This window comes from Cetorhinus maximus, chromosome 3 (genome assembly GCF_964194155.1).
Source record: "Cetorhinus maximus chromosome 3, sCetMax3.hap1.1, whole genome shotgun sequence".
NCBI lineage: Eukaryota > Metazoa > Chordata > Chondrichthyes > Lamniformes > Cetorhinidae > Cetorhinus > Cetorhinus maximus.
Window position 1 is genome coordinate 47,476,708 of NC_135881.1, and position 22,038 is coordinate 47,498,745.

Below are 22,038 nucleotides of genomic sequence, written 5' to 3' on the forward strand. Positions count from 1 at the left end.
TGGTGGCAGACCTTCCCTTCCAACCTTGTGCTGTTTCATTATGGTAATCTGAGGTGTAATACAGCTTTAAGAGACCGTGAGCAGATTGACCATGTGACTGTAAGACCCAATAGCTGTGTAGTGTGGGCTACAATGTAAGTGTTAGTCTAGAATAGGGTCTGGCTAGAGAAGAATACATCATGTTAATGCTCTGTTGTTTGTGTAAGAAAATAGTATATGCTTCATTTCATATTGGTTTCTGACTCTGCGGTATGTTGTAATCGACTTGCCTGCCAACAGATAAACATGCAACCGGTTCATGAGCAAAGCGACCTATAGTTAAAACATAACTGTAAATTGTTGTAAAAAAATCCATCTGGTTCACTAATGCCCTCTGAACAAGGGCAATTAGGGATGGGCAATAAATGCTGGCTTAGTCAGCGATGCCTGCATCCCATGAGTGAATAATAAAAAAAAACTGGCGGCGAGGCAAAACACCACCAGTCGACAAGGAAAGCCGTGAAAACTCAACTGTACTGAAGTATCCGTGGCTGCAGGTCAATTGTAGGTACATTACAATTGTAAACCCTCACCATAGTCGTCGAAGCTATTGCCCCCAAATATGCCACAAATTGGCCGTGATGAACCGTTTGATCAGACCACCAATGACTGGTCAAATTATATTGTTTTTCTTTTTGGCCAACGACATATCGGGGAAGGAGAAGAGGCGGGCGATCCTCTTGTCAGCATATGGCAGTAAAATATACGGCTGAATTCGTAGCCTATCGACGCCCAATGCCCCAGATTCCAAGGGCTTTGATGAGTTAGTGAATCTAGTGAAAGGCCATTTCCAACCGAAACACTTGGTAACAACGCAGTATTTTAAATTCTATTTGAGGTGTCGCACCCCTAGAGAGACAGTCACTCACTATGTAGCAGCCTTAAAGCAATTGACAGAGCACTGTGAGTGTTGATTAATGACATGGTAAGGAACCGATTTGTGTGTGGGATTAATGAAGACGCCATTCAAAAAAGGTTGCTGTCTGAGACAAATCTGGATTTCAGCAAGCCCTGGAGTTGGCGCTCGTAATGGAACGGGTGGTCAGGGACTCAGAAGGAATCAAGAGGGCACAAAATGGTTCAGTTCTTCACGTCGGGAGGGAGGCACCGGCTAGAAATAGCGCGGAAGCGCAGAGCTCTGTGGAAAGGCGAGAAACAGCCATCATTAACAGACCAGCAAAAAGCTTAACGGATAAAAACCACATTCATACCAGCAGAATTAGAACCAGACAGTCTGCACATGAATGACAATTTAAAAGAACCAAGTGCTTCTACTGCCATCGCAATGGGCACATTGTGCGATATTGTAAAGAAAGGGTGAGGCCAAAGTTCAAACAAAAAGGCAGAAGTTGTGAAATTTATATAATGGAGGAGCCAGAAGAAACAGAGTCAGATATTTACTCCCTACACATTTTAAAAATGGGGAAAACAGAGCCAATCTACGTGACACTAGAAATCAACAGAAAACCCCTTTGAAAGGAGGTGGATACAGGCGCATCCACGACAGTCATAGGAGAACACACATTTAAACGTCTGAACGGAGGAGGATGCTCACTAAAGTTGGAAAACTCAGATGCCAGACTAAAGACATATACTGGCGAAAACATACGAGTGAAAGGTATATGCAAGGTTCCAGTCCAATATGGAGGCCAGTCTACTAACCTACCTCTGATAGTGGTAGTAGGGCAGAGTCCAATTCTACTTGGTTGAAACTGGCTTAAGGAAATAAAATTGGATTGGACTGAGATTTTCCAACTCAGATTGAAAAATCTACAAGAATTATTATAGAAATATGCCCTGTATTCAGGGAAGATTTCGGGAAGATTCAGGGACTGCAAGATAAAATCCATGTGGATCCCAGAGCAACCCCCAGATATTTGAAGGCGAGGCCAGTCCCTTATGCATTACTAGGAAAAGTGGATATTAAATTAGACAGGCTGGAAAGGTGGGAGTCTTACAACCTGTACAATTTTCCGAATGGGCAGCACCCATAGTTCCAGTTCTAAAGCCTGACCAGAGTGTACGAATATGCGGGGACTACAAGTTGACCGTTAACAAAGTAGCCAGGCTAAATAGGCACCCTATACCAAAAATGTATGAATTATTCTCCAAGCTGGCAGGGGGAACCGCATATACGAAACTCGACATGAGCCACGCTTACCAGCAAGTCAAGCTAGAAAAGGCGTCTTGGGATTTTGTGACTATTAACACATACAGGGGGTTATACCAATATACCAGGTTACCTTTTGGAGTCTCATCGGCTTGTGCCATTTTCCAACAAACTATGGAAAATTTGCTCCAAGGTCTACCCCATGTGGTGGTTTATCTCGATGATGTCCTAGTAACAGGATTAACTGATGAAGAACACCTGGCTAACTTGGAAGAGGTATTGAAGCATTTCTCACAAGCCGGAGTATGCTTGAAAAGGGAAAAATGTATCTTCTAAGCAAAAGAAGTGATTTACCTGGATCATAGGGTCGACTTGCAGGGCTTTCACCCAGTACAAGACAAGGTGAGAGCTATTTGTGAAGCGCCAGCCCCGAAAAACACCACAGAACTCAAATCCTATGGTCGTTTTCTCCCAAATTTGTTGACAGTACTGGTTCCATTATACGGGTTGCTCAAGCAAAACCACAGGTGGACTTGGCAAGCCCCACAACGACAGGCTTTTACGGCAGTTACTATGTTCAGCGGCCCTGTTGGTACATTTCAACCCAAAGAAACAATTGATTCTAACATGCAATGCATCCCCTTATGGAGTAGGGGCAGTATTCTCCCACTGGATGACAGATGGCTCCGAATTGGCTACGTTTCAAGAACACTCAGTGGGGCAGAACAAAGATACTCACAAATAGAAAAAGAAGGCTTATCCATTGTATTTGGTGTTAAGACATTCCACCAATACATCCATTGTCGCCACAAGCCACTACTAGGGCTTGTTTGGGGAAGATGAGGCAATACCCCTAATCACCTTGCACGCATCCAAAGGTGGTCACTGACTCTAGCTGCTTACGAATATACTTTTATCCACCGGTTGGGAAGCCAGGTTGCCAATGCTGACGTGCTGAACCAATTACCCCTGAAGGACAGCAATGTGAATGTCCCCATCCCTCAAGAACTTGTCTTGTTATTAAATTTTCTGGATTCATCACCAGTGAATGCCAAACAGATCAGAGAATGGACCAGCCGTGATCCAATTTTGTCTCATATCAGGGAACAAGTCTTGCAGGGACGGTCTAACGAGCCAAAGTCAGACAAAATGAAGCCCTATTTTAACAGGAGATACGAGCTCAGCTTCCAGGATGGCATCTTGCTGTGGGGAGCGAGAGTCATTGTGCCTCCCGGAGGAAGGCAACCATCATTGATAGAATTGCATAGCGCCCACCCCGGCATTTCCAGAATGAAAATGTTGGCGTGCAGCTACTTATGGTGGCCAGGGATGGACACTGAAATCTAAACATGGTCAAGAGCTGCATGCAGTGCCAACAGGTGCAGAAATTGCCTCCTTCTGCTCCACTGCATCCCTGGGAATGGCCAGGAAGAGCATGGGTTCGCCTCCATGTTGACTAAGTAGGACCTTTTTTGGGCACAATGTTGCTCTTGCTTATTGACTCCCACTCCAAATGGATGGATGTATATGAGGTGGGATCACCCACATCTGCCGCCACCACAGACAGATTGCGTCAGAGTTTTGCAATACACAATTTACCAGAGATAATAGTGTCTGACAATGGAATGGCATTCACTAGTGGGGAGTTCCAAAGATTTACAACTCTCAACGGCATAACACATGTCAAGACCTCGCCATACCACCCTGCATCTAATGGGTTGGCCGAGAGGGCAGTCCAGACCTTCAAACCTGGAATGAGAAAACTAGAGGGCTCCTTAACAACGAAGTTATCACACTTCCTGCTCAGCTACAGAACCATGCCACATACGGCCACCAGTATTGCCCCCGCAGAGTTATTAATGAAGAGATGTCTCAGGAAATGGCTAAGCCTCATAAGGCCAAATTTAGGGGGGAGGAGAGACAGAAATCAGGAGGCCCATAAAAATGAACATGATTACCATAGTCATGAAAGAAACTTCACTGTAGGAAAAGCTGTTTTCGCGAAGAACTTTGGAGATGGGCCCATATGGCTATCAGGTGAAGTTAGTGCAGTGACAGGACCCCTGTCCTACCATATATCGGTTGAAGGTCAAATAATCAGGAGGCATATAGATCACCTCAGGAAGTGGGAAATATATCCACAAGAAAATGTGCGTCAATCATTCCCGTTGGAGTCTACACCACAGATAGAAGGAACTCCTCTTGATTTGAAAGTACCCGCAGAAACCGTTGAGCCTGAGAGAGCTGAAGAAGCAAACTTGTAGGTTCCTACTAGGGACCCTTGTGGACAGGTGATTCCTGAAAGGGCGCCTCAGATAAATCATCCGAAGTCGTAGAACTACGCGGGTTGACACATTTGAAAAAGCCTCCTGAGAGACTAAATTTGTAAGCAGTTAATTTTTGTAAATAGTTAATATGTTGTAAAATGTACTTTCAAGTAAAGGGGGAGGGATGTGGTAATTAATCTGAGGTGTAATACACCTTTAATGTGTAATAGATTGACCACGTGACTGTGAGACTCAATAGCTGTGTAGCGTGGGCTACCATGTAAGTGTTGTCTAGAGAAGGGTCTGGCTGGAGAAGCACACATCATATTAATGCTTTGTTGTTTGTATAAATAAATCGTATATGCTTCATTTCATATTGGTCTCTGTGTCTGCCATATGTTGTAATCGACTCGTCTACCGACAGATAAGTGTGCAACCGGTTCGCAAGCAAAGTGACCCATAGTTAAAACATAACACTCATAGCTGATGTAAAGTACTCCCAAACATTTACATGACCAACACCTCAAAAATACAATGGGAACAAAAAGTTGTGGATGATTGCATTGTTAACAAACTTAATAGCTTGTCAATTAGTGCTTTCAAAATGGTGGATGAGCTACTGATATCCATGCCTTCTTGCCTTCTGTAATTTGGGAGACTGGCGTAATGACCCATTGCCGAAATGACGTAATCATGCTCTATTTTATGTTCACACGGGGTTGGGTGGGGGGGGAACAGGGGCCGGGTGAATGGGCACTTGATCTGTAAACATAAAATCCAGCCCAATGTGAAACAGAAGATGATTTTCTCCATTTGATTGGTGACGTACAGATGCAGCACAGCTCTCCTTCTACACATTGGTGTGCATTTCTCTTTGGGGAATTTCCTACATTAAAAGCTCCATTATAAATGCAAGGTGGCATTGCTCAACTTCTTAACCTTAGTCCTTTCCAATTCATGCTCTGTCTCACTTTTTAAATGTATTGTTTTATCAAACGTAAACTAATCGATCTATTCTGAACCTGTTCTGAAACCTCTAAATTTTAAGTTTCACATGGTCATGTCTGGGATGTGAGCAGGCCAACCTGTGATGCATAAGATATGTCAAAAGAAGAAGGGGCTGTGCCAAATGATGCTACTGCTCTGAAGCCCAGAAGCCTAAATATTAATCTCTGACTATTGCTTTTACCTGAAGTACTGAGGTTGTTTAATCCAATGATACATATTTTACATAATTGGTTAAAGACTGAGTCTAAATAATTAGGGATGGATTTTTCTCTAGTCAGGGCAGGGCTTTGCTTGCTGTCCTGATCCTGCCATGATGCCAGAGCCATTTTCCAGTTTTGGAGTTCCAATACGTATGCCAGCGGAGCCCACTGCTGCAAACTAGCCAAACCTGATGTTGCTGCACTGAGCTTTCAAACCTTCTCCAGGAGTGGGATTCCCAGTGCTACCACAGGATCTAATGCCACCATATCTGCTGGTGGTCCTTGCGATTGCCCAGGGCTATCAAAATTGGCTGGGTTCCCAGTCCCACCTCCCAGATGTAATTATGTGCAGCAGGACACACGCAGTGATAGGCCTCCCTGTTGCTTCCTTTCATTTTTTTTCAGTTATATTATCTGATTGCGGATGGAATAAAGAATGAAACCTCAGCCCTTTAAACTGAAATCATGCTGATTTCATACAAAGTAACAGGGAGTGAGCATTTGAGTCTTTTGGACTGGACAAAATCAGGTAGATGTAAAAGAACCCAATAAAAACAGAAAATACTGGAAAAACTCAGCAGGTCTGGCAGCACCTGTAGAGAGAGAAACAGAGTTAACGTTTTTAGTCCATATGACTCTACATGCATATGGCTCTGAAGAAGTGTCATATGGACTCAAAATGTTAACTCTGTTTCTCTCTCCACAGATGCTGCCAGACCTGCTGAGTTTTTTCCAGCATTTTCTGTTTTTATTTTACATTTCCAACATCTTCAGATTTTTGCCTTTTTTTTGCGTAGAAGATCCCACCTTATTATTCGAACAAGGGGATTTTTCCTCATGGCTTGGCCAGCATTTATCCCTTAAACAATACCAGCAAAAAAGAAAACTGATTATCAGATCATTTATCTCACTGTAGCTTGAGGGACCTTGCTGTGTATAAATTGATTACCTTACAAAAGTGATTATACTTCGTAAGTATTCCACTAACTGTAAAGCACTCTGGGATGTCCCAAAATGTGAAAACCACTACATAAATTTATTTCCCCAAATTTTACCTTTAATTAAGCCTTCTCATTTGCCCAATGTCTATAAACTGATGTTTAATGTAAGTTCTAATTCAATTATTGTGCCTTTAAAATAAACCCTCTCTTTAGACAAGCCATCTGAATAAATAGACTGACAGTACCTGCTCCCAGGCAAATATGTGCTGATTGAAGTAGAACTGAATCTGTTCATTGGCAATGTTAATGCATAACTGTTCAAAGGAATTTCTCTTAAAGTTCTCGAAGCCAAATATATCAAGAATTCCAATATCGATGCCTTTGTCCACATTATCAGCTGCATCACTGGAAGGCAACATCAATTAATTAAGTTGTGATTAATTTGTTTTTGCACATTAATACACTTAACTGGTCATCTGAGGAAAAGGAACAAAACACTGAGTTGATTTTAATCCTCAGTTGGTATCAGGTGGTTGGGTGGCAGTTTGGGATGGGGAGAGTTGGCACAGAATGAGTGCAAAACACTCACAGGTCTAAGTTACTGCCAGGTCTCATCCACATGCCGTTAGGCAACTGCCTACTTAAAATGGGCAGAAGCAGCTAGTTGGCCGGTGGGTGGGAGCAGAGCATCAGGTGAACTAAGGTCTGCCGAACCAAGTAAGAGGCCGGGAAGGGGCTTGGGATGATCTGGTGGAAGGAAGGGAACACTTAGTCTAGGGCAGGGGAAATCGCAACATTCCTTGTGTGGCCTATGGGAGTATTCTGAGCTTCGTCACTCAGGCTTGCGTTAAAATGCAATTGTCCTTCAGGGGAAGGAAATCTGCCGTCCTTATCTGGTCTGGCCTTTATGTGACTCCAGACCCACAGTAATGTGGTTGACTCTTAAATGCCCTCTGAACAAGGGCAATTAGGGATGGGCATTGAATGCTGGCCTAGCCAGTGACACACACATCCCATGAATGAATACAAAAAAGTTCCCATTAACGTAATGGCACTTGATATATATAGATTTATGATGCTCCCATCTACTTCCAACAGGCACCTTGGCCATTTAATGGAGGAGTTAAAATGTTGGCCAAAGGGAATAATAAATAATAATAAAAAAGCAGGAATAGGTCAGTATGACTGAACACTTTTTTGTAGGCATCTCACCTAGTGGGCAAAGTGAGTTAGAACTCCGTTGATAGTTCTACTTACCATTTTTGATTTTTCTCCTTTTCCATCTGCGCATTCAACCATGATGGATCTTGGAAGCCTGGATTTCATTTGATAGATTTTGCTGCAAGAATACACTTTCTGACTTTCTGCTTGCCCTTTTAACACAGCAGCTTATCTGTACTCAGTGCTGTGCTTAATGACACAGCCCCAGGTCCACAATTCATCAACTGGGGACTCCAGGCATATGGCACAATGAGGCCATTAGAATGGCACTGTATTAGAAGCTGCTTGTCGAAGTTTGTTTTGTTTATTTACAAAACAGTTAAACATGGAAATATAATAACCTGACTGATGCTAATATCGTCAGGCACATCAATGAACACCCTCTCCGCAGATGCTGTCAGACCTGCTGAGTTTTTCCAGGTATTTTTGTTATTGTTCTAGATTTCCAGCAACCGCAGTATTTTGCTTTTACCCTATAACCTATCTGATTTACACAATAGTCAAAAATCATTCCTAGTGCTTCTTTAAATTTTGGCCCATCAGAATTGCAACCTCAGATAGTTAGCTCATTTTCAAATAGCTTTACTTGTTTTAATTTAATTATATTTTCATTAAATGCAAAATAATTCTGAATTTGGCCTGCGAGCGCAACACAGGCCATATTTTAAAATGTTCTGTTGATGCACACAGGCCTTCTGCGAGAGTGGGTAGTGATAATCATTCTACATTGTAACCCACTTGTAATAAGATAACTTCACATTAGACCATAGTGAGACTGGGTTACCGAGCATTGATGTTCTTAAATGATCAACAAATGAGTTACATGCCCATGCATATGTTGTATGGGCAATAATTTGAAACAAACATATTAATTAAATGAATAGGAATTAAAGCTTGACACTTCTCAGGTTTTTTAACCATGGTATGCCAAAGCATCCCTCCCAGTATGTGCTGTTATGAAGCTATGGACTTCTATTTTTGAAAATTTAATTTTTCAACTTTCAGTTAACTGAATTTTTTGCAATTTGAACTGAGACAGAGCAAAATGCTTAAAAATGCAAGGCCACATTCCAAGGTGAAGGTGAGAAACCAATAAATCACCCTCAGCAGAGTGTGAAGAGAGACATTTCCTATAATCCAGATACCCATCGAAACTCGTAACAGTCTAAGGAAGAGACATTAAAAATACAAAGTACTGGATATAGGAATAATGGCTGCCAGAGACAGACCCACCCAAAACCTCTTGGAAATAAACAATGGGTGAAATATTTGAAGTATTGTCACTGGACTAGTAATCCAGAGACCCAGGGTAATGCTCTGGGGACCAAGGTTTGAATCCTGCCACAGCAGATGGTGGAATTTGAATTCAATAAAAACCTGGAATTAAAAGTCTGATGATCACCATGAAACCATTGTTGATTGTTGTAAAAACCCATCTGGTTCACTAATGTCCTTTAGGGAAGGAAATCTGTTGTCCTTACCTGGTCTGGTCTATACGTGACTCCACATAGACAGCAATGTGGTTGACTCTTAAATGTCCTCCAAAATTGTCTAGCAATCCACTCAGTTGTAACAAACAACTACAAAGTCACAAAAAAGGAGTGAAACCGGACGGACCACCCGGCATCGACCTAGGCACTGGAAATGACAATGACAATCTCAGTCCTGTCAATCCTGCAAAGTCATCCTTACTAACATCTGGGGCTAGTGCCAAAATTGGGAGCTGTCTCACAGACTAGTCAAGCAACAGCCTGACATAGTCATCTCACGGAATCATACCTTATACATAACGTCCCAGACACCACCATCACCATCACCACCCCTGGGTGCGTCCTGTCCCACCAGCAGGACAGGCCCAGCAGAGGTGGCAACACAGTGGTATACAGTCGGGAGGGAGTTGCCCTGGGAGTCCACAATATGGATGCTGGGACCCATGCAATCTCATGGCATCAGGTCAAACATGAGCAAGGAAACCTCCTGCTAATTACCATGTACCTCCCTCCCTCAACTGATGAATCAGTGCTCCTCCATGTTGAACACCACTTGCTGGAAAGCACTGAGGGGGGCAAGGGCAGAGAATGTACTCTGGATGGGGGACTTCAATGTCCATCACCAAGAGTGGCTTGGTAGCATCACTACTGACTGAGCTGGATGAGTCCTAAATGACATAGCTGCTAGACTGAGTCTGTGGCAGATGGTGAAGGAACCAAAAAGAGGGAAAAACATACTTGACCTCATCCTCACCAATCTGCCTGCCGCAGATGCGTCTGTCCATGACTGTATCAGTAGGAGTAACCACCGCACAGTCATTGTGGAGACAAAGTCCCGCCTTCACATTGAGGATACCCTCCATCGTGTTATGTGGCACTACCACCGTGCTAAATGGGATAGATTTCAAACAGATCTATCAACTCAAGACTGGGCATCCATGAGGTGCTGTGGGCCATCGGCAGCAGCAAAATTGTACTCGAACACAATCTGTAACCTCATGGCCCGGCACATCCCCCACTCAACCACTACCATCAGGCCAGAGCATCAACCCATGTTCAATGAAGAGTGCAGGAGCGCATGCCAGGAGCAACACCAGGCACACCTAAAAAAAAATGAGGTGTCAACCTGGTGAAGCTATAACACAGGACTACTTGCGTTCCAAATAACATAAGCAGCAAGTCATAGACAGAGCGAAGCAATCCCACAACCAACAGATAAGTTCTAAGCTCTGCAATCCTGCTACATCCAGTAGTGAATGATGGTGGGCAAATAAACAATTCATTGGAGGAGGAAGCTCCACAAATAACCCTATCCTCAATGATGGAGGAGCCCAGCACATCAGTGCAAATGATAAGGCTGAAGCATTTGCTACAATCTTCAGCCAGAAGTGCCGAGTGGATGATCCATCTCGGCCTCCTCCGGAGATCCCCAACATCACGGATGCCAGTCTTCAGCTAGTTCGATTCACTCCATGTGATATCAAGAAATGGCTGAAGGCACTGGATACTGCAAAGACTATGGGCCCTGACAATATTCCGGCAATAGTACTGAAGATTTGTGCTCAAATTTGCCGCGCCCCGAGCCAAGCTATTCCAGTAGAGCTACAACGCTGGCATTTACCCAACTATGTGGAAAATTGCCCAGGTATGTCTTGTACACAAAAAGCAGGACAAATCCAACCTGGCCAATTACCTCCCCATCAGTCTACTCTCGATCATCAGTAAAGTAATGGAAGGGGTCATCAACAGTGCTATCAAGCGGCACTTGCTCAGCAATAGTCTGCTCACTGACGCCGAGTTTGGGTTCCACCAGGGCTACTCAGCTCCTAACCTCATTACAGCCTTGGCTCAAACATGGACAAAAGAGCTGAACTCTTGAGGTGAGGTGAGAGTGACTGCCCTTGACATTAAGGCCGCGTTTTACAGAGTGTGACATCAAGGAGCCCGAGCAAAACTGGAGACGATGGGAATCAGGGGGAAAACTCTCCGCTGGTTGGAGTCATACCTAGCACAAAAGGAAGGTGGTTGTGGCTGTTGGAGGTCAGTCATCTCAGCTCCAGGGCATCACTGCAGGAGTTCCTCGGGGTGGTGTCCTCGGCCCAACCATTTTCAGCTGCTTCATCAATGACCTTCCTTCCACCATAAGGTCAGAAGTGAGGATGTTCGCTGATGATTGCACAATGTTCAGCACCATTCGCGACTCCTCAGATACTAAAGCAGTCCATGTCTAAATGCAGCAAGACCTGGACAATATTCAGGCTTGGGCTGACAAGTGGCAAGTAACATTCATGCCACACAAGTGTCAGGGAATTATCATCTCCAACAAGAGAGAATCCAGCCATCACTCCTTGATTTTCAATGGTATTACCATCACTGAATCTCCCACTATCAACATATTGGGGGTTACCATTGTCAAATAAATACTGTGACTACAGGAGCAGGTCAGAGGCTAGGAATCGTGCAATGAGTAACCCACCTCCTGACTCCCGAAAACCTGTCCACCATCTACAAGGCACAAGTCAGGAGTGTGATGGAATACTCTCCACTTGCCTGGATCAGTGCAGCTCCCACAACACTCGAGAAGCTTGGCACCATCCAGGACAAAGCAGCCCGCTTGATTGGCATCACATCCACAAACATTCACTCCCTTGACCACCAACGCACAGCGGCAGCAGTGTGTACCATCTACAAGATGCACTGCAGGGATTCACTAAGGCTCCTGAGACAGCAACTTCCAAACCCACAACTACTACCATCTAGAAAGACAAGGGCAGCAGATAGATGGGAACACCACCACCTGGAAGTGCCCCTCCAAGTCACTCACCATTCTGACTTGTAAATATATCGCCATTCCTTCACTGTTGCTGGGTCAAAATCCTGGAACTCCCTCCCTAACAGCACAGTGGGTGTACCTATACCACATGGACTGCAATGGTTTAAGAAGGCAGCTCACCATCGCCTTCTCAAGGGCAACTAGGGATTAGCAACAAATGCTGGCCCAGCCAGTGAAAGCCCACATGCCATGAATGAATTAAAAGAAAATTTCAAGACAAAGCTACCAGCCACTAGACAGAGCGATTGCAAGTGACACAAGCAGACTCAAGAAAGTCTTCAGCAGAGGAAAGGGGCTGGGGGCTCTCTGTATCGTGGAATAAGCTGTCATTCGGTTTGAGAAGCCACCTCTACCAGAACCGAACCAGTGAACCGAGATCTCGTAATTATTGCAACACCTTCTACATCTGACTGCATCCAAGGAACCAGCTAACCTAAATCGGCCACATTTGGGCTCTGACTCCATTAGAGGGGAGCCAGTTTACCCCTTCTCACCTGGTCATAACAAAGCATACCACCTTATTCATTATTTGCCGATACTAAAATATAGCATCTATTTTGAAATCATCTCAGTTTTACAACATTGCAAATGAAGGCTACAATTGGTATACATATTTGTTTGTAGCCTACAACATACTTGTATTCTGCAGTCTCGGTTTTGAATACAAATATCATAACTAATTTTTTTAAAGTATACAACCTTATATCTGCCTAATGTGGTTTATATAATTTAATATTTGACCCTCACAGGAAGAGCTTGTAAATAGTGAAGAAGACTAACTGAATATTTTTTTGTTTCCTTGATTGAAAGACAGTTTAACCTAAACATGCAACCATGAAGGACATGCCTCAGAAATGAATAAGTCTAGGTAGCTTCCTAGAAAGTGGTATTATTACTCATCGATTCACCACTTAGGGCAAGTCAGTTAAACAGAGCAAGAATGATTGATGATGTTATTACCTCAGAAATGTCTCTGGTTTTAGTAAGGTATTGATGCGGTTGACTATCCAGCTGAACAGACGACCATACAAAGCCTTGGCTGTCGCATCTCTGACATCAGTTGCTTTCTCTACTGTATTGGGACGCACAATTGTTTCTCCTCGGGTCACTACACAATGAGAGGTGAGAGCTTCTTGTAGCTCATCAGTTTGGATACAGAGCAATGAAGAGGCTGGAAATTAAAAAAATTGCTGGAAAATTAGAGGGAAAAGGCACGGAACAAAAAGGAAATCAAAACATACAGAATCCCTTTAGCTCAATCAGTTAAGTTTGTTTTGAATAAATTCTATCAGGACAATCTGTGAAGAATAGAGTGATTTCCAATAGATTCACTGGGAATAAGAACAAGACAGAGGTATATCTTGACTTTGTGCAAAAGTGTAAAACAAGTGATAACAGATTAACAGCTCATTTTACATCTCTCTTAATTTTATTTCCATTGAAGATTCTGCACCTCCTTCCTCCGTCCGACCATCCCCACCACCGACCACGCCCCCACCATCAGAGTGGGAATCTGGTGGGCAGAGGCTACAGTGCGTGACAAACTGTCATGATCTCAGTAGCATGAGGCTGGGGCCTCACTTGCATGTGCTCTGATCTCTTGCCAGTCAACAGCCAGCAGGATGAGGTAGCTGGCCGGCTGGCAAGACCACAATGTTGGGTGACAGAAGGCCAAAGGAACAGTCCCCAGTGTAGTGTAATGGGTTAATAGAATTGATATGGTAATGAGTGATGTAGATGTTGATATATCAGTGACATCAGGCAGTCATGTGCTAGACTCTCGAGAGGATAGAATACACTGCACACAGGAGAAACATACTTGCTCTGTAACCCGTTTATATATAGTGTTAATAAGCCAGTTTAAAGCAAGTACCAGAGTGAGCTACAGTCTGTCATATTGTAACCAAGAACCATGCCAAATTCCACAGATCATGGTGGCAGTACAAAGCACCCAGCACTCAGCTAAGTCATAGGAAGAGGGATTTGGGAGGGCTTCGTGATCAGAGAGGAGGAGCCCAGGAAAGAGGAGGTCTAAATTTTCCCTGTGGAGCTTGAAAGAGCATTTTTCCTCCTCCAGGCTCCACAAGGAAAATAAAAAATAGTTTAAAAAACTTAGCTGTTTTGGTTTCTTCTGGTCCTGGCTCCTCTCACGGCTAGATTGACCTGACGGGAAAGCCTCAGGGACTTCCCAGTTTAGGCCTTTGATTAAAATAACAATTGGGTCCTGATGTCCTTCTTGCATGATCAAAAGAGCCAGATTTAAATCTCAGTCTTTGAAAAACAGGGTGGAATGTAGGTGGGTGAGCATCCCAGGTGATTTTAACTGTTCTCTCACCTGGTATTTACCAGTCAGGGAGAATTATAATTACTCCTTGTGTGGTTTGCTTTGTATTGAATTGTCCTCACAATACAATCTAATAGTTTGGCTATTGTTTGACAGCATTGACAATGAACCTTAAGAGAATTAGGTACCATAATACTGAGATCTTATTCTTTGTCAACAAGCCTTAGTTAAAAATGTGAGTTGTTCTTGAATTAATTCACTTAAAAGTGTTGTGTCTTTTTCAGAACAGACATTGCAGTATCTGTGCTCAGTGCTTCCTTCCATTTTGTTTTCATTTTGTCAGCGGTGGATATAATGGAGGACATAGCCCATTTAGCTGAGACACAAATGCCACCTTCAAAGATTTATAGTCATGATGGAAATCACTGCTCACGTACTGAGTAATAATCTAGAGTTAATTACTGGGAAAAGTCAACCATATGTTATATATTTTTAGAGTTGTGGTGTGAAATCAAAAATGCAAAAATAATGTTGCTCCATTATTGTTTAATATTTTGAAATTATTGCTCTGATTCCATCCAATGACAGACAGTACCCCTCTTTCCTCAGAACCAAAATTAGAGAGCAATATTAGACAGTCATATATCAAGAGTGGCTAACATAAAAGGGAATCCATAGGTCTTCTATTTGCATATTAACTGTAAATGTTTGTCAGGAATGGTGGGGTCAATTAGGAGCTAAAATGGAGATCTACTGTTGTAAGCAGAAGGCAGTTTCCAGTGGTTGAGGGGTCTAGAATGAAGGGTCATTGGTGGCAGCCTTCCGTCTCCTAAGATAATGGTTTGCATCATGGTAATCAACTCTGTGTTCATCATCCACTGGTGTGGCTTAGGAGCCCCACTCTGACATGGCATTCTGCTGCGTTTGTGGCAGAGGAAGACTGTGAGCTGTAAAGGTGCACAATTCATTGGCCTCTGTTTTCTCTGGGTCATCTTCTCAACCAGCTGAGCTTTTCGTTTATGCTTGTCTATTCCAATGCCCTTTCCAAATATCAGCCCCCATAGGTCACAGCTGTCAGCGCCTGTCTCCCAGTTGTCAATGTCAATGTCTGTCATCTTCATACCTCACTTGCAGGTGCCCTTGTAGCGGGATATGGACACCGAGGAGGTTGGAACCCGTGACTAGTTTACCATACAAAGCGTCTTTGGGTTTAGGGCTGTCACCCTTCTGATGAATGCGGCCTAGCCAGTGCAGATGTTGTTGGATTAGCAATAAGTGTATGCTGATGGAATTAACACGTACCAGATCTCTGAGTAACCTTGTCCTGCCAAGAGACACTGAGGATGCATCTCAGACAGCGAAGATGGAAGTAGTTCAGCCTTAACCTGTTCAGGTCTCGCCACTGTAGATAAGTGCACTGAGGTCACAGGCTTGGTAGACTCGTAGTTTGGCGTTCTCATGCTGGTTGCTGTTGTTCCAGATCCTCTTACTCAGCTTGGACATAACAAGCTGTAGCTTTTGTGATGCATGCGTTGTTTTCAGCGTCAAGTCCATGTTCTAATGCAGCAAGACCTGGACAACATCCAGGCTTGGGCTGACAAGTGGCGTTTAACATTCGCATCACACAAGTGCCAGGCAATGACCATCTCCAAAAACAGAGAATCTAACCGTCGCTCCATGACATTCAATGGCATTACCATCACTGAAGCCTCCACTAACAACATCCTGGGGGTTACCCTTGACCAGAAACTGAATTGGACTAGCCATATAAATACTGTGCCTACAAGAGCAGGTCAGAGGCTAGGAATCCTGCAGTGCGTAACTCACCTCCTGACTCCCAAAGCCTGTCCACCATCTACAAAGTGCAAGTCAGGAGTGTGATGGAATACTCTCCCCTTGCCTGGATGAGTACAGCTCCAACAACACTCAAGAAGCTTGACACCATCCAAGACAAAACAGCCTGCTTGATTGGCACCCCATCCACAAACAGTCATTCCCTCCACCACTGGTGCACAGTGGCAGCAGTGTGTACCATCTCCAAGATACACTGCAGGAACACACCAAGGCTCCTTAGACAGCACCTTCGAAACCCACGACCACTACCATCTAGAATGACACAGGCAGCAGATACATGGGTACACCACCAGCTGGAGTGAACTGGCAAATGAGGTTAAGGGATAGGTCCATGGAGATGGAGTGGCAGAATGTTAAGGGGATATTTCAGAATACACAGAATAGATATATTCCATTGAGAAAGAAAAATTCCAAGGGAAGAACCCACCATCTGTAGTTAAATAAAAAAGTTAAATACAGTATAAAACTTAAAGAAAAAGCAAATAATTGCCCAAAGATGGGTGACAGGTCAGAAGATTGGACAGAATATAAAGAACAACAAAGAATGACAAAAAGTTTAATAAGGAGGGAAAAATTAGAGTCCAAGAGAAAGCTAACTGGAAATAAAAAGACGGATAGTAAGAGTTTCTATAGACAATTAAATAAGAAAAGAGTTAACAAAGTGAGTGTTGATCCTATAGAAAGTGAGTCTGGGGGATTAATAATGGAAAGTAAGGAGATGGCAGTTGAGTTGAACAGGTATTTTGCATCAGTCTTCACCATGGAGGATACAAGAAACATCCCGGAAATTGCTATAAATCAGGGAATGGAAGGGAGGGAGGAACTCAGGAAAATTAGAATTGCCAGAAAAGTGGTATTGAGCAAATTGTTGGGACTGCGGGCTGACAAATCCTTGGGTCCTGATGGACTTCATCCTAGGGTTTTGAAAGAAGTGGCTAGTGAAATAGTTAATGTGTTGGTTTTAATTTACCAAAATTCCCTAGATTCAGGGAAGGTTCCATTAGATTGGAAAAAAGCAAATGTAACTCCTTTATTCAACAAAGGAGGGAGGCAGAAAGCAGGGCATCAGTCAAGGGGAAAATGTTAGTAGTTATTATTAAAGATGTTATAGCGGGGCATTTGGAAAAATTCAGAGTAATCAGAGTCAACATAGTTCAGGGAAAGTGAAATCATGTTTAACCAATTTATTGGAGTTCTTTGAAGGAGTCCCATGTGCTGTGAATAGAGGAGAACCAGTGGATGTGCTGTATTTAGACTTTCAGAAGACATTTGATAAGGTGCCACATCAAAGGTTATGGTGGAAAATAAAAGCTCATGGTGTTGAAAGTAATATATTGGCATAGATAAAAGATTGGCTCGCTAACAGGAAACAGTGGGTAGCCATAAATTGGTCTTTTTCTGGTTGGCAGGGTGTAACGAGTGGTATGTCACAGGGATCAGTGCTGGGGCCTCAACATTTTGCAATTTATGTAAATAACTTGGATGAAGAGACGGATGGTATGGTTGCTAAATTTGCTGATGACACAAAGATAGGTAGCAAAGTAAGTTATGGGGAGGACGTAAGGAGGCTACACAGTGACATAGATAGGTTAAGTGAGTAGACAAAGAGCTGGCAAATGGAGCATAATGTGGGCAAATGTAAAATTGTCCATTTTGGCAGGAAGAATAAAAAGGAAGTATATTATCTAAATGGTGAGAGATTGCAAAGTTCTGAGATTCAGAGGGATATGGGTGTCCTAGTGCATGAATCATAAAAGGCTAGTATGCAGGTACAGCAAGTAATTAGGAAAGCTAATGGAATGTTATCATTTATTGCAAGGGGAATTGAATACAAAAGTAGGGAGGTTATGCTTCTGTTGTACAGGGCACTGGTGAGACCACATCGGGGCATTTGGAGTACTGTGTATAGTATTGGTCTCCTTATTTAAGGAAAGATGTAAATGCATTAAAAGCTGTTCAGGGAAGGTTTACTAGGCTAATACCAGGAATACGTGGGCTGTCTTATGAGGAAAGGTTGCACAGGTTAGGCTTGTATCCACTGGAGTTTAGAAGAGTAAGAGGTGACTTGATCGAAACCTTTAAGATTCTGAGGAGTTTTGACAGGGTAGATGTGGAGGGGATGTTTCCTCTTGTAGGATAATCTAGAACTAGGGGTCATGCTTTAAAAATAAGGGGTCATTTATTTAAGACAATGCCGAGGAGAAATTTTTTCTCTCAGAGGGTAGTGAGTCTTTGGAACTCTCTTCCTGAAAATGCATTGGAAGCAGGGTCTTTGAATATTTTAAAGGCCGAGCTAGATAGATTCTTGATTAACAAGGGGGTGAAAGGTTATCGGGGGTAGGCGGGAGGTTACCATCAGATCAGCCATGATCTTATTGAATGGCGGAGCAGGCTTGAAGGGCTGAGTGGCCTATTCCTAACCGTATGTTCGTATGAATATGCCAAAGAATGTCGGTGTCAGAACACAACCCAGTTTGAACAGAGCTCAAAGGGTTCAGATGTTGCCCCATCATAACTGACCTTACCCATCATGCTGTCATGGAGAGAGAAGGTCACAATGAGCAGCTTTGGTGGGGAGACAATTTTCTGCAACAGCTTAAATAAACCACCTCTGTTCACATGATCAAATGCCTTGGTGAGATTGACAAAGACAATATATAGTGATCTACTTTGTTCATGGCATTTTTACTACAGCTGCAGGACCGAGAAGTTAATATCAAGTGTAGATCTTCCAGTTCTGAATTCGGGGCAGATGCACTCAGCCAGGATCTATAGTCTAACAAGGGCAACATGGACAAATAGTTTTCCCATAATTCTCAGCAGGACGATGCCTCAATAGTTGTTACAATCGCTGCGGTCGCGATATTCTTGTACAGGGATACAAGCTTCATATCACGCATATCCTGGGGCACTACATCCTCCTTCCAGCAGACAGGGAAATTTGTGCAGATTTTGTCAGTTTCACATGCTTGATGAGTTTAGACCATATAGCATCAACTTCTGGGTCTTTGCCCAGGGTAGCTTTGCTAAACTCTTCCACTGCGGGTTCAATATCCAGCTCTGCCATGCCATGTAGGCTTTCTATCATGTCTAGGGTTTCCTCGGTGACAGTGCTCATCCCAGAGTACAATTCAAGGTAGTGTTCAATCCATCTCTCCAACTGTTTATTGCAGTTAGTGATGACCTCCTCAGCTTTTGTTTTCAATTGAACCACTTTCTTTTCTGATTGATCCGTTACCTTTTTGATCACTTCATACATGTCCCTAGCTTTCCTTGTGTTGAAAGACATCTGGATAATCTGGCAAAGCTATAACCAGTATTCATTGGTGCACCGTGTAGCATTCTGCTGGACTTCTGACTCTTAGTGCATTCAGAGTCTTCTTGCTCAGATCTATCTTGTAATTAATAAGAGTGGACTACTTGGCTTCAATGACAGTTTCTATCACCATGATGTTAGCCTCAAACCTCTTAGCATTTTTCCGCTCTTGCTTCCTAAATGTTGAGAATGCATTATTGTAGATGATGCCTTGAAATATATTCAATTTTGCTTCTGCACTATGCGTGGGAATGTCAGAGTGTACTTGTTCAATCAAGTCAAGGAGGAACTGTTGGTTTTTTTTGGGTTGGTGGTATGACTGACATTGAAAAGAAGCTGCTTTTAATGAAAGAAGTTCAGGGGTTGCATCCTAACTGTGCTGCATATCAGGGAGTGATCTGTATCACAGTCAGTGCTGTGGTGGCTGCGTATGTTTAGAATGATGTTTAGAGAGTCACGCTTGGTGATGATCAGGTCCAAATGGTGCAAATGCTCTGATTTTGGATGTCTCCAGGGCACCTTGGGCATGGTTTGTTCTGAAAGAAGGTGTTAGTTACACAAAGCACATGGTAGCAGCAAAGCTCAAGTAATCATATGGACTTGAAACGTTAACTCTGTTTCTCGCTCTACAGATGCTGCCAGATCTGCTGAGTTTTTCCAGCATTTTCTGTTTTTCTCTGTTCCCTGCCCCCACTCAGCGAATGACCCCTGCTCTCATCGAATGAGGCTCCACATTAATTTACTTTGCTGCTTACCAGCATAACTTGTATTACATAATGCACGTGAAGACTGCGTTAGAAATGCAATTTTTTATTGATAACTTACCATTTTCAAGCATCCCAAGATTAACAATATTGCTTTTGTCAGTCTGGTGCTCTGTTACAACTGAGGTAAACTCAATGTTACCAATATTCAAGATGGCTGCCAGAATGCTGTATATGTTCCCCAGTTCCTGTAGAAAGATTATTAATTTAAAGAATTTACATATAGTTAAGGAATATTTTTGTGTATATTGGATATAAGTTAATTAGCTTTCCTAAGCAAATAACGGTAAATAAGACACAATGGAAATAGAAACCAGGAGAGATGTACTGTCTGCCATCATTCTGTCACCCATTATATGGGAGTAGTGGTTAAAGATAATTACACAGCAGGCTGGCAATAAATGGGAAGTGGTGTTCCATAAGGATCAGTGATGAAACCACTGTTGTTCACCACTTACATAAATAATTTGAACTCAAGAATTTGGAAGTGCAATTTCAAAATTTGTGGACAATAAATTGGGGGTGTAATTAATCCAGTAAAGGACTGTGACAAAATATAAAAATACATGAATAAACTTGCAGAATGGGCATGTAATTGACAAATGAACTTCAATATATATTAAATGTGAGGTGGTATATTTTGGTAGGAAGAATAAGGAGGCTACATATTCTTGGAAAATATGTGTCTATGTGAGGGGGGGACACAGATACAGTACATAAATCACTAAAATAGTCATTTGGTAGTACAGAACTTGAGTATTGCTGAAAAAAAGAGACATGTTTTAAAATGAGGGGGCACTCTTTTAGGACAGAGATGAGGAGATGTTTTTTCCCTCAGAGGGTTGTGCGATTTTGGAATTCTCTGCCTCAGAAGGTGGTGGAGGCGGGATCATTGAATATCTTTAAGGTGGAGATAGATAGATTCTTGCTAGGCAAGGGAATCAAAGGTTGTCGGAAGTAGGTGGGAATGTGGAATTAGTAATACAAACAGGTCAGCCATGATCTTATTGAGTGGCCGAGCAGGCTGGACGGGCCAAATGACCTACTTTTGCTCCTATTTCATATGTTTGTATGTTCGTATGTTTTCATCTTACACTCATCAGGACATTTCGCAAGAACGGCAATATAAGGAGAAAACAACAATTTATACTTAATGAGAAAAGAGTGCTGATTGGTTGACAAGTGGACTCTGATTGGTAGAGGCATTGCACTAGAGAATGCAGCAATTGATGGTGACTGCCAGTTAACTGTTAACTGTTTGAAATTTAAACCAGGCAACTTGACACTGATTGGTCAAGACATTGCCCTGAAGAACGAGTCAGCAAATGGCTGTCACTTATTTTGTTTAGCTGAAACATGCGTATTTCTGTCAATGTAATTGCACTATTGAATGAAGTCAAGACCTGCTCAAGCATATTCACCGAGAAGACACCTGGGGCAGGACTTTACAGCTTCTTGGGGCAGGTTGGCAGGCAGGAAGGGAAAACTGTAAAATGCATTCATGGGATGTGGGCATCACTGGCTAGGCCAGCATTTATTACCCATTCCTAATTGCCCTTATTCAGAGGGCATTCAAGAGTCAATCACATTGCTGTGGGTCTGGAGTCACATGTAGGCCAGACCAGGTAAGATGGCAGGTTTCCTTCCGTGAAGGACATTACATTTTTACAACAATCAGCAATGGTTTCATGGTCATCCACCAGATTTTTTA

At 42.9% G+C, this 22,038-nt stretch overlaps 1 protein-coding gene across 1 annotated transcript in view; it reads right to left on the minus strand.

Annotated features, from left to right (window-relative positions):
- Positions 1–22,038, minus strand: part of myo3a (myosin IIIA) — a 599,990-nt gene that overhangs the window by 250,553 nt on the left and 327,399 nt on the right. The window contains exons 16-18 of the mRNA XM_078535585.1: positions 20,389–20,515; positions 13,070–13,280; positions 6,811–6,970 (exon numbers count right to left, since the gene is read on the minus strand). Coding sequence (XP_078391711.1) covers positions 6,811–6,970; positions 13,070–13,280; positions 20,389–20,515 — 498 coding nt within the window. The remainder of the gene's footprint in view (positions 1–6,810; positions 6,971–13,069; positions 13,281–20,388; positions 20,516–22,038) is intronic.